The 14318-nt window shown below is 36.1% G+C and overlaps 1 protein-coding gene across 1 annotated transcript; it reads right to left on the reverse strand.

Annotated features, from left to right (window-relative positions):
• Positions 1-7290: 7290 nt before the first annotated feature.
• LOC306853175 (homeodomain-only protein-like) lies at positions 7291-12977 on the reverse strand. The gene is made up of 3 exons (XM_079390383.1): positions 12909-12977; positions 12608-12794; positions 7291-7620 (listed from the first exon to the last, which is right to left on the reverse strand). Exons 1-3 carry the CDS (start codon positions 12956-12958, stop codon positions 7543-7545), a joined length of 315 nt encoding a protein of 104 aa, XP_079246509.1. The 5' UTR covers positions 12959-12977; the 3' UTR covers positions 7291-7542.
• Positions 12978-14318: the final 1341 nt, after the last annotated feature.

Consider the following 14318-nt stretch of genomic DNA (forward strand, 5'->3'; position numbering starts at 1 on the left):
AGATGCATGTCGCACAGTGACATGCAGAGATCTTATAGAATTGCTAAAATCGTGTAGTGTTTAGGGCTTTAGATTGACCCAGGTTTAACTACTTCAACTGAGTGTGAAAAACCCCATAGAAATTGTACTGTATATGTATAGATTGTAAATGAAGCAAATATTGTTCACAAAAATTACAGTAAACTATACAGATTGACCAACCAGAATCAAGTATGTCAGGCCCTGTTTACACCTGGTATTAAAGGGTTAGTTCACCCAAAAAAGAAAATTCTGTCATTAATTGCTCACCCTTATGTCATTCCAAACCAGTAAGACCTTCGTCCATCTTCGGAACATAAGTTAAGATATTTTTGATGGAATCCTGACCCTGCATAGACAGCAAAGCAACTACTACGTTCAAGACCCAGAAAGGTAGTGAGGACATCATTAAAATAGTCCATGTGACATCAGTGGTTCAACCGTAATTTTATGAAGCTACGAGAATACTTTTTGTGCATAAAGAAAACAAAAATAATGACTTTATTAAATAATTTCTTCTCTGCCATGTCAGTCTTCGATGCATGTTCACGAGTACCACAATGCATGAGTTTGATGCTACTGACACAGGAGCCGGCGTTCTGACATAAAACCCGGACGCGCTGCACCTTGTTTACAAGCAGAGGAAGACACATGCTGTACATAAAATGCTGTACATGTCTTCGTAAACATGTCTGAAGATTTCAACAGAGAGGATGACCTGCAATTTTTTGCCCAGCCTTACTCATTTGAATCAGAATATACAGACGATGAACTAAGTGAGATGGATGTCCTACATAAGAACATCAGCAGCATCACACTCATGCATCATGGTACTCTCATGAACGCACGCCGAAGACCGGAAAAAGAGAAGATATTGTTGAATAAAGTCATTGTTGTTTTCTTTGCATACAAAAAGTGAAATTATGGTTGAACCACTGATGTCACATGGACTATTTTATTGATGTCCTCCTTACTATGTTTCTGAGCCTTGAATGTGTCCGCTGCATTGCTGTCTATGCAGCATCAGAAAGCTCTCCAATTTCATCAAAAATATAATTTTTTGTTTTCCGAAGATGAACGGAGGTCTTACAGGTTTGGAACGACATGAGGGTAAGTAATTAGTGACAATTTTCATTTTAGGGTGAACTATACCTTTAAGATGCGTTTCTGTCAATACAATCACAAGTGGACAATGCTAAATACGGGGTCTGAAACATTTTGAGCTTGTCCACTTTTTTACCACTTCCAGAGAAAGTAAAAAATGCATTCAACTGGATTGCTTTCATAGTGTAGATGGTCACGTGGTTGAATGCATTCAAACAGCTACCAAAAACCGCCTCCTCTCTGCTACTTATCTAACTGTTAAACTTTAAAAGAAAAATCTGGTTTGAAAAGCACAAAGTTTTCTTACCAGTCCTGATTCTAACACAAACCCACAGCTTTCAGCATAGCTTTGTGGGTATCAAAGAAGAAATAAATTCTGCTGCTCTCCATATCGTTTTCTGTCTCCTTATGTGTTCACTGCACAAACCTATTTCACAATAGCAGCCCAGTCTCATGAAAATGCATATAAATAGCACATCAAAATAAAAATTAAAACTTGTGGTATTGATATGAAAAAATGGACTTTGGCGTATTCGTTTTTATTTAGCGTACTATTTATAAGTACATTCGTGAGATCAGGTAGCCATACACCGACCATAGACTGTCCCCTCATAGAAATCAAGAAAGTGGTCAAAAGATGGATTAAAACACCAGCTGTAAACGGGAATGTGCATCCATTGTGTACTTATGATCCAATCGACCAAAACACATCTGAATACCAGGTGTGAACAGGGCATTAGAGAAAAATAAAATATAAAACTGTTGGTCACTTTTTCTGTTGTTTTTGTTGGTAGTATGACATGAAATTTGTCTGGACTTCCAATTGTGGATTGATTCAGCCGTCTTTGGCTTCTCTTACAGGTGTCTAGAGGAGCAAGAATCACCACGGCGAGTGCCCGAATCCAAGCTTTATCCACTCCTAAAGCCCTCTCTAAAGATTACATCCCACCCAGAGAACCAACATGGCAGCCCTGAGAAACAAGACAGAACACAAAGCTGTGGTTTCCAGCACATTCATCATCTGTAGTTATTGTATTTTGGCACTTTCTCACCACCTTCCTTTTCCTATCAGGAGCTTGTTGATTGGTTGAGCTCTCGTTGCTTTCGCTCTGGTTTTCTAATCACAGTCTCAGATTTTGACTCTGCACTACTTTTGACTGAAATTTAAGTACTACATTATTCTTAGCCTGCTGCCAAACCCGCCTGGCTCCTCAAACAGGACTCTGTGTTTTACGCCTATAGTGTTTCCAGATTGTCTCTTTTTTTTAATTTCTGTCTAGCCGGCGCTTTTTGTGAGAAAATGAGAGTAACTAAGATTATCAGCATCTGGTTTGAACATCGGTGTAAGTTTTCTTTCCTGGACTTTCTTTCTACACATTCACCTAGATTACACTTCTGTACTAGAATCATGCGAATTCATTTTAAAAAATGTATATATGTGTGTGTATGTATATGTGTGTATGTATATGTGTGTATATATATATATATATATATATATATATATATATATATATATATATATAGTTTTGGGAAGGTTACTTTGGAAATGTAATGGTTACAGATTACAAATTACCCTACTTAAAATGTAATAAGTAGTGTAACTTTTCAGTTACTTTATTAAAGTAAGGTAACTGATTACGTTTTGATTACTTTTCTAAATTTCTAATGTTTTCAACTGTTAATCACTTTCAAACATGTAAACCAGGCAGGTTTAACCTTTACAGTTGTGCTCAACACTGATTGCTGTCAGACTTTCAAAATCTTTCGTCACTTGAATTAAGATTATAATATGGAATATGGATCATTAGATTACTTAACCTGTGTTTCTTATAGCAAAGATGCCATATTTCATAGAAGGTGAGACCCATTTCTGATATATATGGGCTTAGATATATCCTCTATTCTTATTAGAGGGTTTATTTAATGAGGTTTAAATGTGTGTAGCATATTGAAGTACAAATAAGGCATACTGTCATTGTATGTCATTCTTCATTTAATTTCTTTCTCAGATTGATTTATTGGAGTGGTGAGTCATAATATATATATTATGTTCTACTATACTATTACTACACTATACTTGCTTACTATACTTACACTTGATTGGCTCTATGACTCTCTCTCCTCTCCACCTGTAGCTGGTGTGTGGTGAGCGCACTGGCGCCGTTGTAGTGTGGCTGCCGTCACATCATCCAAGTGGTGGTGGTTGAGGAGAGACACCCCCCCCCCCCCCCCCCCCCCCACATGATTGTAAAGTGCTTTGGGTGTACAGCAATACACAATAAAGCGCTATATAAATGCATCATTCATTCATTCATACTATACTATTACTATATTTTCTGTGTTTTTTTCTCTCCCTCTTGTTCGATTTCAAAATGTTTGAAAATTAATAAAAACATTTAAAAAAAAAAAAAAAAAACTCATGCTGAGGTTAAATACAGATTTAAAATCATAAGAAATAATTTAATAGCTATGATACTGTTTTTGAAATCAAATCTTTGCATAGCTATGACAGGAAACACTGGATCTAACAATGCCTTACAAAAAAAAGTTAATCTTAAAAAAAAAAAGCATACACACAAACCCATATACAGTATATGAAATACGGTATCTCACAGAAGTGAGTACACCCCTTACATTTTTGTAAATATTTTATTATATATTTTCATGTGACAATGAAGAAATGACACTTTGCTACAATGTAAAGTAGTGAGTGTACAGCTTGTATAACAGTGCAAATTTGCTGTCCCCTCAAAATAACTCCACACATAGCCATTGATGTCTAAACTGCTGGCCACAAAAGTGAGTACACCCCTAAGTGAAAATGTCCAAATTGGGCCCAATTACTAATTTTCTCTCCCCGGTGTCATGTGACTCAGTGTTACAAGGTCTCAGGTGTGAATGGGGAACAGGTGTGTTAAATTTGGTGTTATCGCTCTCACTTTCTCATATTGGTCACTGGAAGTTCAACATGGCACCTCATGGCAAAGAACTCTCTGAGGATCTGAAACAACAATTGTTGCTCTACATAAAGATGGCATAGGCTATAAGAAGATAGACAAGACCCTGAAACTGAGCTGCAGCATGGTGGCCAAGACCATACAGCGGTTTAACAGGACAGGTTCCACTCAGAACAGGCCTCGCCATGGTCGACCAAAGTTGAGTGCATGTGCTCAGCGTCATATCCAGAGGTTGTGTTTGGGAAATAGACGTATGAGTGCTGCCAGCATTGCTGCATAGGTTGAAGGGGTGGGGGGTCAGCCTGTCAGTACTCAGACCATACGCCGTACACTGCATCAAATTGGTCTGCATGGCTGTCGTCCCAGAAGGAAGCCTCTTCTAAAGATGATGCACAACAAAGCCCGCAAACAGTTTGCTGAAGACAAGCAGACTAAGGACATGGATTACTGGAACCATGTCCTGTGGTCTGATGAGACCAAGATTTATTTGGTTCAGATGGTGTCAAGCGTGTGTGGCGGCAACCAGGTGAGGAGTACAAAGACAAATGTGTCTTGCCTACAGTCAAGCATGGTGGTGGGAGTGTCATGGTCTGGGGCTGCATGAGTGCTGCCGGCACTGGGGAGCAACAGTTCATTGAGGGAACCATGCATGCCAACATGTACTGTGACATACTGAAGCAGAGACTGGGCCGCAGGGCAGCATTCCAACATGATAACGACCCCAAACACACCTCCAAGACGACCACTGCCTTGCTAAAGAAGCTGAGGGTAAAGGTTATGGACTGGCCAAGCATGTCTCCAGACCTAAACCCTATTGAGCACCTGTGGGGCATCCTCAAACGGAAGGTGGAGGAGCGCAAGGTCTCTAACATCCACCAGCTCCGTGATGTCGTCATGGAGGAGCGGAAGAGGCAACCTGTGATGCTCTGCTGAACTCCATGCCCAAGAGGGTTAAGGCAGTGCTGGAAAATAATGGTGGCCACACAAAATATGGACACTTTGGGCCCAATTTGGACATTTTCACTTAGGGGTGTACTCACTTTTGTGGCCAGCAGTTTAGACATTAATGGCTGTGTGTTGAGTTATTTTGAGGGGACAGCAAATTTACACTGTTATACAAGCTGTACACTCACTATTTTACATTGTAGCAAAGTGTCATTTCGTCAGTGTTGTCACATGAAAAGATATAATATATTTACAAAAATGTGAGGGGTGTACTCACTTCTGTGAGATACTGTATAAGAGTTATCAGATAAGCATGTTATAAACTTCTGAAACATTTTTGTTTAGTCACTGCTATTTATGAAAAATCTATTAAATCTGTATGTGGGAGTGTGTGAAAAAAAAAAATCAGATGTAACCCCTTTTTAATCCTTAACATTTTCATAACTGTAATTTAATTACACATTTTTTTCTCAGTAACTGTAACTGATTACAATTACTTTTATTTTGTAATCAAATTATGTAATTTAGTTACATGTAACTAGTTACTCCCCAGCACTGTATATATATATATATATATATATATTTTTTTTTTCCTGTGTGTATTTGCAAGTATTTCAATAGTTCCATTGTATTTACTGTTAAAAAATAAACTACTTTTAAAAGAGTAAATCTCTGGCATAATCACAATGGATTATGCCTTGTTGTGATTCTTTAATTGAATAATTGAAAATGAGTTACTAGTAACTCAAAAACGGTCACATTTTTGCATGTGTTTGGACCCTGTACCGTTGCTCATGTCACTACAGGAGCCAGTTGGACCCCAGATCAGTCCAGTTTTCCTTCTCTCTCTATCTTTTCCCGCTGTTCTCTCAAAGTCTTCCCTATTCCCATGATCCTTCTCTAACTCTCTCTCTGACCCATGGGTGACAGATTCCACTAGAGTCTGTCAAGTTGTCGTGGTAACACACAATGCCACGGCTCTCCGACAGCTATTCAGATTCAGTAAACAGATCTAGTTCATCTCACTGTATTAACTCATCAAACAGAACCGAGTCAGAACCCCATCAGGCAGATTTAGTGCCAGTGGTGAAGGATTCATGTGCAAATAACATCAGTGAACAAATGGGGGGAGGTATTCCAACATAAACCTAAATATTGTGGTTCTGCCTTGTCTACAACCCAAGTTTTTTTAAGATGTTGCAGAGATGTATTACCAACATGGGAGCCCAAATAGAGCCTCAAACAAAGACCAAAAAAACAAACCTGTGGATTATTGTGATGTTTTTATCAGCTGTTTGGACTCTCATTCTGACGGCACCCATTCACTGCAGAGGATCTAGAAGCTCATTGGATTGTGCTTTCACTCATATGGATTTTTTATTTTATTTACCAAAATTTCTCACAATGCCTAAAGTTTCATATTTGTATTGGGTACTAGCTGTATTATTTGAATATCTTCCAGGATATGCCAGGAAGCTTGCTGCACACACACACTCCACTGCTGTCAGCTGCACTCTGCCAACCATGGAAAAGCTGCCTCATCTGTCCATCCTTTGCTTGGATGTGTTTAAAGATTTGAATATTTTATGAAACGCTGCCATCAGCGTTTGAGTCTGCCTGAGGCATTGTTTTTCACATGGACTCTATTTAGTCCACTCTTCCACCATCTTTGTCATCAGGATTTCATTTTAAAACCTCTTTTGCTCTCCTTAACACGTTTCAGTTGGTGTCCAGGTTTTCAGACACATTCAAAACAAGCTCCCAGAGAAAATGTAGGCTATTGCTCAGACGTTGCTCTTTCCTAATGAAACTTAATTTGAGATATCAGGAATTCTCCAATAATTCCTTTTAAGAAATATAGAAGCGAGAAACAAATCGTCATACAGTAAATGAAATGTGGCAATTTCATACTAATCTTTGACTTCTGAATGCAGATAATATCATCTGAGCAGAGTTTAAGACATTGAGATTTCTTTTGCACTTCTAGTGAAGACAATGTGAGATTACTGTGGTCTGTTTTTGTAGGAGAAAAACTGAGAAGCAGAAGACATGTTGATTTTTCTCTATTTAATCTCATATTAGAGTCTAGCACAAACAACTGAGATGATAAAGAGATATTTATTTTTTTAGCTTCATAAATAAAGACATAGGTAAAGTGTAACTTTCTCTGCTTTTTTATGTTTCTCAACTCCATGATGATCCTCTTAATGAGAAAGCAAACAAGCTCTATACTAATAATTCAACACAAGAAATCAAACCCTGAAAATACAGATGTCATTATTTTATATACAGATGCTTACATTTAGTTTATTTACTTACATTTAATAGTTAAGGCAATAAAAATAGGCTATATGGCATACGCTTCGCAAAAGATTACAACTTAGATCAAATAAAAAATAAGACCCATATGGATCTTCAAACTTTAGAAAACATCCTCAAATAAGAAAAGAGAGACAGTGAGATGGTCTAATGAACAACCACTGGAGCAGAAAGAGAAAAACAACATGAAGATCTTCCATCAGTCTTTCACTGATCCCAGTTCAGCAGGGAGACCTTCTGCTTTCCTCCACAGAGCGTTTCGCATCCTGAACCATTTCTACAGAACAGATAGAAAGAGAGAGATTAGGTTGATTGTAAATCAGGAGATATAGCTGAACTTTTATATTTTCTGAAAAGTAGCGTTTGCAATATGTTTTCAATAGGTATGTTTGCATGTACCATTTCTTTGTCAGAATAAATCCAATTTCAGATTCTGAAAGCTGTTTATATGAGCACAAGGTATTTTTAAAGTAGTCAGATTCAAGTGTTTACATTGCTTCAGGTCCACAAGTCTAAATTTATTTCAGATCAAGCTCAGATTAACTGAGGTGTTTTCATGAAGGCTTTTCCGATTAGGCCATCAATGGATTATTTGAATACATGCAAATGTAACTAACGTTATCCATTTCAGCACAAGTTGTGAAACACTTGACTTGTGAAATGGAGTAAATATTTCACTTTTACACACACACACACACACACACACACTAATCCTAGAATATCCTAAATTAACTGATTTTCATAGAAACAGACAGTTGCACAACAGCTCTGCGGTACAATGATCTTTAACACTAGCATTGCAACACACTTGCAAAACTGTCAGTGTCTATATATGGCGTATATAAAAAGCTCTGTATAAAATCCCCTTCTTCGGTAGGGTGACTCTATACATCTGCTTTTTTCTGATTTCCAAATAGCATAAAATGTCCTATTGTTTTCATACTTATTAAAGGACTGCAGAGAGACCATCAACAGGAAAACAAAGCCAAACCTAAGACATTTTAGGCAATTAAGAGGCACAGTCCCGCTATTTTTGGTAACATTTTGTTTGTTCACCTAAAAAACACAAACGCTCCACTATTTTTCAGAAGACGAACAGCAAACACTGTGTGCACTGCATTTCTGTGTTTGTGTGAACAGCAGAAATCAGGCAGCGCTGCTCATCTTCACCTCACAGGATTTAGTGCAGCATAGCGTTTGACTCTGAGCCAAATACTTTACATCAGAGTATCCACCCATCACTGACCCTACAGCACACACGCACAGAGTCTGTTTACTAGCCAACACGGCGAGCAGGCATGACCGGTTTACAGAGAGAGAAAGAGAGGTGCACACCTGTTCCTCATACCACACCCTTTGAGTCAAAGTTTTCTTAGCATTAAAATAATGCAAAGTGGTGATATCATGTCCCCCAGAACCAGGACAGAGTTTGTTATTCAAACCAGTTTTCCCTGGGTCATAATTTGCCTATGAAATAATGCCATAGATGGTGACATTTTCATACAATTTTGCACATTTATAGTCTTGAAAAATGATCATATAGGGTTCTAAAAAGTCTTAATTCACGCTTTCACAAATTAAGGGCTTAAAAAGTCTTAAGTCAAAGCAGAAATCAAGAATCATGGCATTATATGTTGCATGTAATGCAATAAAAATATTATCCTCCTCTGTATTTTTGTCTTGTTTTCTGATATCTAAACATCCTTAAATCAAGATGCATTTAATTAAGATGCAAAAAGAAAATAAGAAGTCTCTGTTTTCTGAAGGAATTATTAAAATTAAGTAAATATCTGCCAAAGGTGTATGAAAACTTGTTTTAATCGCAAACTTACTTCATTTTGATCAATTTTGAAAAATCATTTTGAAAATGCGGCACTTTTTTGCCGTGTGACAATAAGGTGGTTTGAAGCAGAGCAATTCAAGCCATAAGCTATTTATTTGAGTTGTTTTGGAAACCATTACAGGTAGTATTTAAGGATATTTTGATGAATAGAAAGTTCAAAACAACAGCTTTTTCTTGAAACAAAAATCTTTTGTGACATTATAAATGTCTTTACTGTCACTTTTAATCAATTCAATGCATCCTTTCTGAATCACAGTATTATTTTCTTTCCAAACCCGCCTAAATCTTTAATGTTATATGGTATATTAAATAGGGCCGGGACTCGATTAAAAAAATTAATCTAATTAATTAGAGGCTTTGTAATTAATTAATCGAAATTAATCGCATTTTAATCGCATATAAATATTTGACCTGAGAACAGTGAGAAGTAAGTTTTTTTTTATATGGATTTTTACATTTCCCATCCCGTCCATGTTCACTGCGGTTTGTTTTTGGCTGTTTCTCAATATGCGTTCTTCAGCTATTTTTTTTTTTTTTTTTTTTTGGATTCTTGCTGAATTTTTCTCTGGGTTTTTTTTTTTTTTTTTATTATGAAAATCAAAAAATGTACAAGCAAAATAGGCTTTAACTGAACAAACTTAAGACATAGAAAAAAATCACAATTTCAGATACAAGGCAGACACAACTAAGTTATTTACATTGTACATCATTAACATCAATAATTAAATATGATTTAGAAATAAACTAAATAAATAAATAAAACAAATAAAAAGAAAATACAGAAGGGGTTACAATATATTATGAGTCACTAAATTGGTTGAAAAAATTAGCTAATGTAATAGCTTTATTACTTTCAAGTGTATGTAGAGAAGAAGCAATAATTCTAAGCTCATTTATGAAATGAGGTATGCGTTCTTCAGCGATCTTGCGTCCTTGTGTTCTCGTTCTACGTCATCATTAACCGTCGAAGTTCAGTTCCAATTCTCAAGAACGCAAGCATAGATATATATAGAATGACAACGCAAGTACAGAGGATGCATGAAAGTGCCCGGATATGTTCTTGAAACTGAGGATGCATCGAGTGCAGACTTGAGAGAATCGAGCCGTTAGAAATCCCAGAAAACGCTGTGGGTGGCCGGTGTACGGAAGCCTGTAAGCTTTAAAGTCGCTCTCACAAATACTTAACGGCTCTTCAAGTTGAAAGTAAACATTTATCGTTTTGTTTTGGTTAATTTTAATAAAGTTATAAGACCCGGAGAAAGTCTGCATTTTTATTGGCATATTAAAATGAATCTGAACAGTAAAACATATAACGCTGTAAAATAAAACAATACAATTATATGAAAGTAATATCTATAATAGTATGAAATGTTTTAATAAGTTATGACATTTTGTAATATTTATTGTTCATTGGCCGTTTCTTATGCTGAGACTATGCGGTCAGTTAAGCAGGACATCTCAGTTCTCATAAGTGTGCGTTCTGTGTTCTCGCGTCCTTCCGAGTTCGTTCTTCCAAGGAAGCCTGGCAAGACCGGTCTCCACGAGAACGCAAGTCCGTTCTTTGCGTTCTTGGAATTCTGAACGCTAGTTGGTGCTCCAGTATAATCGGTCCGCCGAAACTCATCCAGTGAGAAACGTTCCGTGGTGCAAAAATAAGTGCGATTAAAATGCGTTAAAAAAAATTAACGCGTTATTTTTGTGTAATTAATTAATCTAAATTAACGCGATAAAGTCCCGGCCCTAATATTAAATATTACTTGTGCATGAGTGAATACATTTAAGCACACTGTATACATTCACACACCCCTAAAATGGTGAATTGCTAAGCCTGTTCTATTGTGTAGGATGATTTATCACAAAGGCGTTCACAGTTGATATAAATGCATTTGCTTTTTCACAATCACAGTGACAGAAACAGACCAGCCTCAAGAAGGAATGTGTTTCCAGTCAAATTCTGGTTAATTTCACGCTGTCAGCACTGAAGTGTTGATCACAAGCTCTGAAGCATCTATTACATACTGTAAGTAGACACATTACAGCATAACTAACTGCCCCATAACATCATGACTCCTGTGTGGGTTTTTCATCAGAATGAGTGTGTTTAGAAATCAGACACAATGCGTTTGAACATGTCGACGCATCCGGAGGAGTTCCGGGTCGCCTATTGTGGTCCAACGCTCTGTTTATGGTCAGTGTCAGCTCTCCATTCACAAGCCTTTGGTTTTTAACGCTGTCAGTGTGTTATTTTAAGCTGGTGACAGCAAAACAGGAATGAAGACAATGCAGCATCATGGGTAATGTGGCTTAGTGGTTAAAGATCTCATGTGTTCACTGAAAAGTTGTAAGTTGACACCCCAGAAGAGTTGATCCATGCACTTTCATTGTGCAATTAAGAGTTTTAACCTCCAGAGGGACTCGGTCTGTATAAATTAAGTCACTTTGAGCACTGAAAAACACCTCTTTGGAAGCATTATTATTTACTTTGACATTTATTGCTGTCATTAACTTTCCCTGATCAAATAAAGTCAGGCAGGTCGTTATGCAATAAAGGCTCATAAACCATATGCCATAGCCTACCATGTTGATTGAACCAAAATGTACACAGGTATTACCATATTTTTGGACACACACCATAGCATTATTATGTTTTTAACAACATTATTATGTGATTACATTGAAATGCAAATGCCATGGTACAATCCCAGTTTACAAAAACATGTATGCTAATACATATTTTCACATTATTATTATCTATTCATTATTATTGTTTTAGCACGTTCAAAACATCCAGTTTTTTAAAATGTTTTAAGGTCAGAGAAAATATTAAATATTATATAATTTTGCAAACATTATATGAATGTTATTTTGAATGTTCTCTAAACTAGTAGGCTAGTAAGTAGTAGCCTATGGTTTAAAAAAAAAACTTGTCAAAAATGCTTCAGAAAATCTTGAAAGATGTAGGCTATAATGTTTTTGTGCAAACGTTTGGAAAAATAACTTTAATAGAAAAAATGATTGTTCATAACTTTGAGATAACCTTGTCAGAACGTCGTCAGAACATTATATTGCACTTCCATATCATACAGCTAGTCCTTTTTGAAGGGTGCATTTTATATTATTATTAATAATAATAATAAATGTACTTTTAATTAGGCTACAAATATGTTTGTATTAAGACAATTCTGCCTACATTAAAATATTAAAAATATAAGAAGTATTAAAATAATGTTTAAAAATATAGATTATAGATTTTGTGCGTTAAAAGCGACAACAACAATAAAAAAAACGCGAGCGTTCCCATTCGACCAATCAGAAAGAAGCGGCAAAACCGCAACGCTCCCAATCGGCCAATCAACGTGACGCGTTTTTTGCGTCGCGTCGCCCGATAGCGCTGTAGATGAGGATCTCTTGATAAACTCACCGCTGTCTCCTCTTCGCTGAGTCCACACTCCGCTGCGATCAGCATCAGCGTGGCGTCGTCGGGGTGTTTGCTGACCCTCGTGAAATTCTCCTCCAGAACTTTAATCTGATCCTCCGCTAAATGCATCCCGAACATCGCCATCGCGTTTCCACTCGCGCTCATGTTTCGACTCCAAACAGACTGGAAACTAAAATCACAGCTCGACTGATGTCAGCCTCAGCGTCCCATGCAAATAAAGTCCAAAGTGGGGAAAGAAGCGCCAGCCTCCACGAGGAAAGTCAGTGAGATGTGAGTACTGTACCTGATAATGGCCAAACTCCATCTGCTCTCAGCTCTGATCTCGCACTGCATTATGTAATGCCCTCCGGGTGACGTCACAGCGGACTTGTGAAAGTACATCAATGACATCATGCTGTGCTTACCTCATAAAACCTGGCAAGAACATGCAAAAAAAAATCTGTACATATTTTACCCCTTCCAACCCCTTGTCATTACTATGCCAAAAATATAATAATAATAATAATTATATTTATTAAATATATTCATAAATAATAACAACAACATCTATATTATTAGTATTACTAAAAACATGTTGGACATATATTACGGTAAAGAGACTTCAGTATTAAAATAATTTGAATATCAATTCAATGTCAATTTTGCATTTAGTACAACAAAACGTACCTTGATGTATAAAAGCTTAAAAATATTATAGAATTGCTATTAAATTATTATCATCATCATATATTTCATGTATTTAACATATTAATATTTATTTAATATAGCAGAAATATTTGTAGTGGTATAGTAGTGTATTTTAAATTACTATGTAATTGTTATTAAAAATATAATAATAACGTTAATGAATAATAATAATTGTGTAATGTAATATAATCAGTTAACAATACATTTATTATTATTCTTCATGTAACATTAATATTTATTTAATATATTAACAATATTTTTAGTAAGTGTACTTTAAAATAGTAAGTAATTGTTATTAAATAGATAAGTATGAATAATAATTATTCTATTGATTGCATTAAATATAATCAAATTTACAAACATTATTATTAATATTACTTCATGTAACATATGCATATTTATTTAATATATTAATAACATTTATAATAGTATAGTAGTTTACTTTAAAAAATAATATGTGATTGTTATTAAATAGATAGGCATGAATAATAATTTTTATTTTATTGATTGTATGTAATATAATCATTTAACAAAACATTTATTTGTATTATTATTATAGATATTAATATTTATTAAATATATGAATAAATCATATTTATAGTAGTATTGTATAGCAGTGTTTTCATTTTGCTGAGCTTGCTCATGTGAAGTGTGAAACTCATACAGGCTGTCCAGCAGTTGTCAGCAATTTGATCATATTTAGTTTTGTACAAATACAGTTCTTTTATTGAATTGTATTGATTATCTCTCTTCCATCTCAGGTAAATTCAGCTAAATTCAGCCCCTGGATGTGTTTACAGATCTGTTGGCTGTTGCTCCATCAGTGGTTTACAGCAGCACATGACTGTGAAGCATCAGAAGAATGCTGAGCGGTGAGTTCTCTGAAACAGAAACACCAGTCTGCCGTGTCCTGAAAACACATGTCTGCTGTAGAGGAGCCTTCGGCGTTTATCAGAGGAGAACTCAGTGGAAGAGGAGGCTTCTGTGGAGGGGGAGAGGAAATGGG

The sequence above is a fragment of the Barbus barbus genome (assembly GCF_936440315.1).
Source record: "Barbus barbus genome assembly, chromosome: 33".
Lineage (NCBI taxonomy): Eukaryota > Metazoa > Chordata > Actinopteri > Cypriniformes > Cyprinidae > Barbus > Barbus barbus.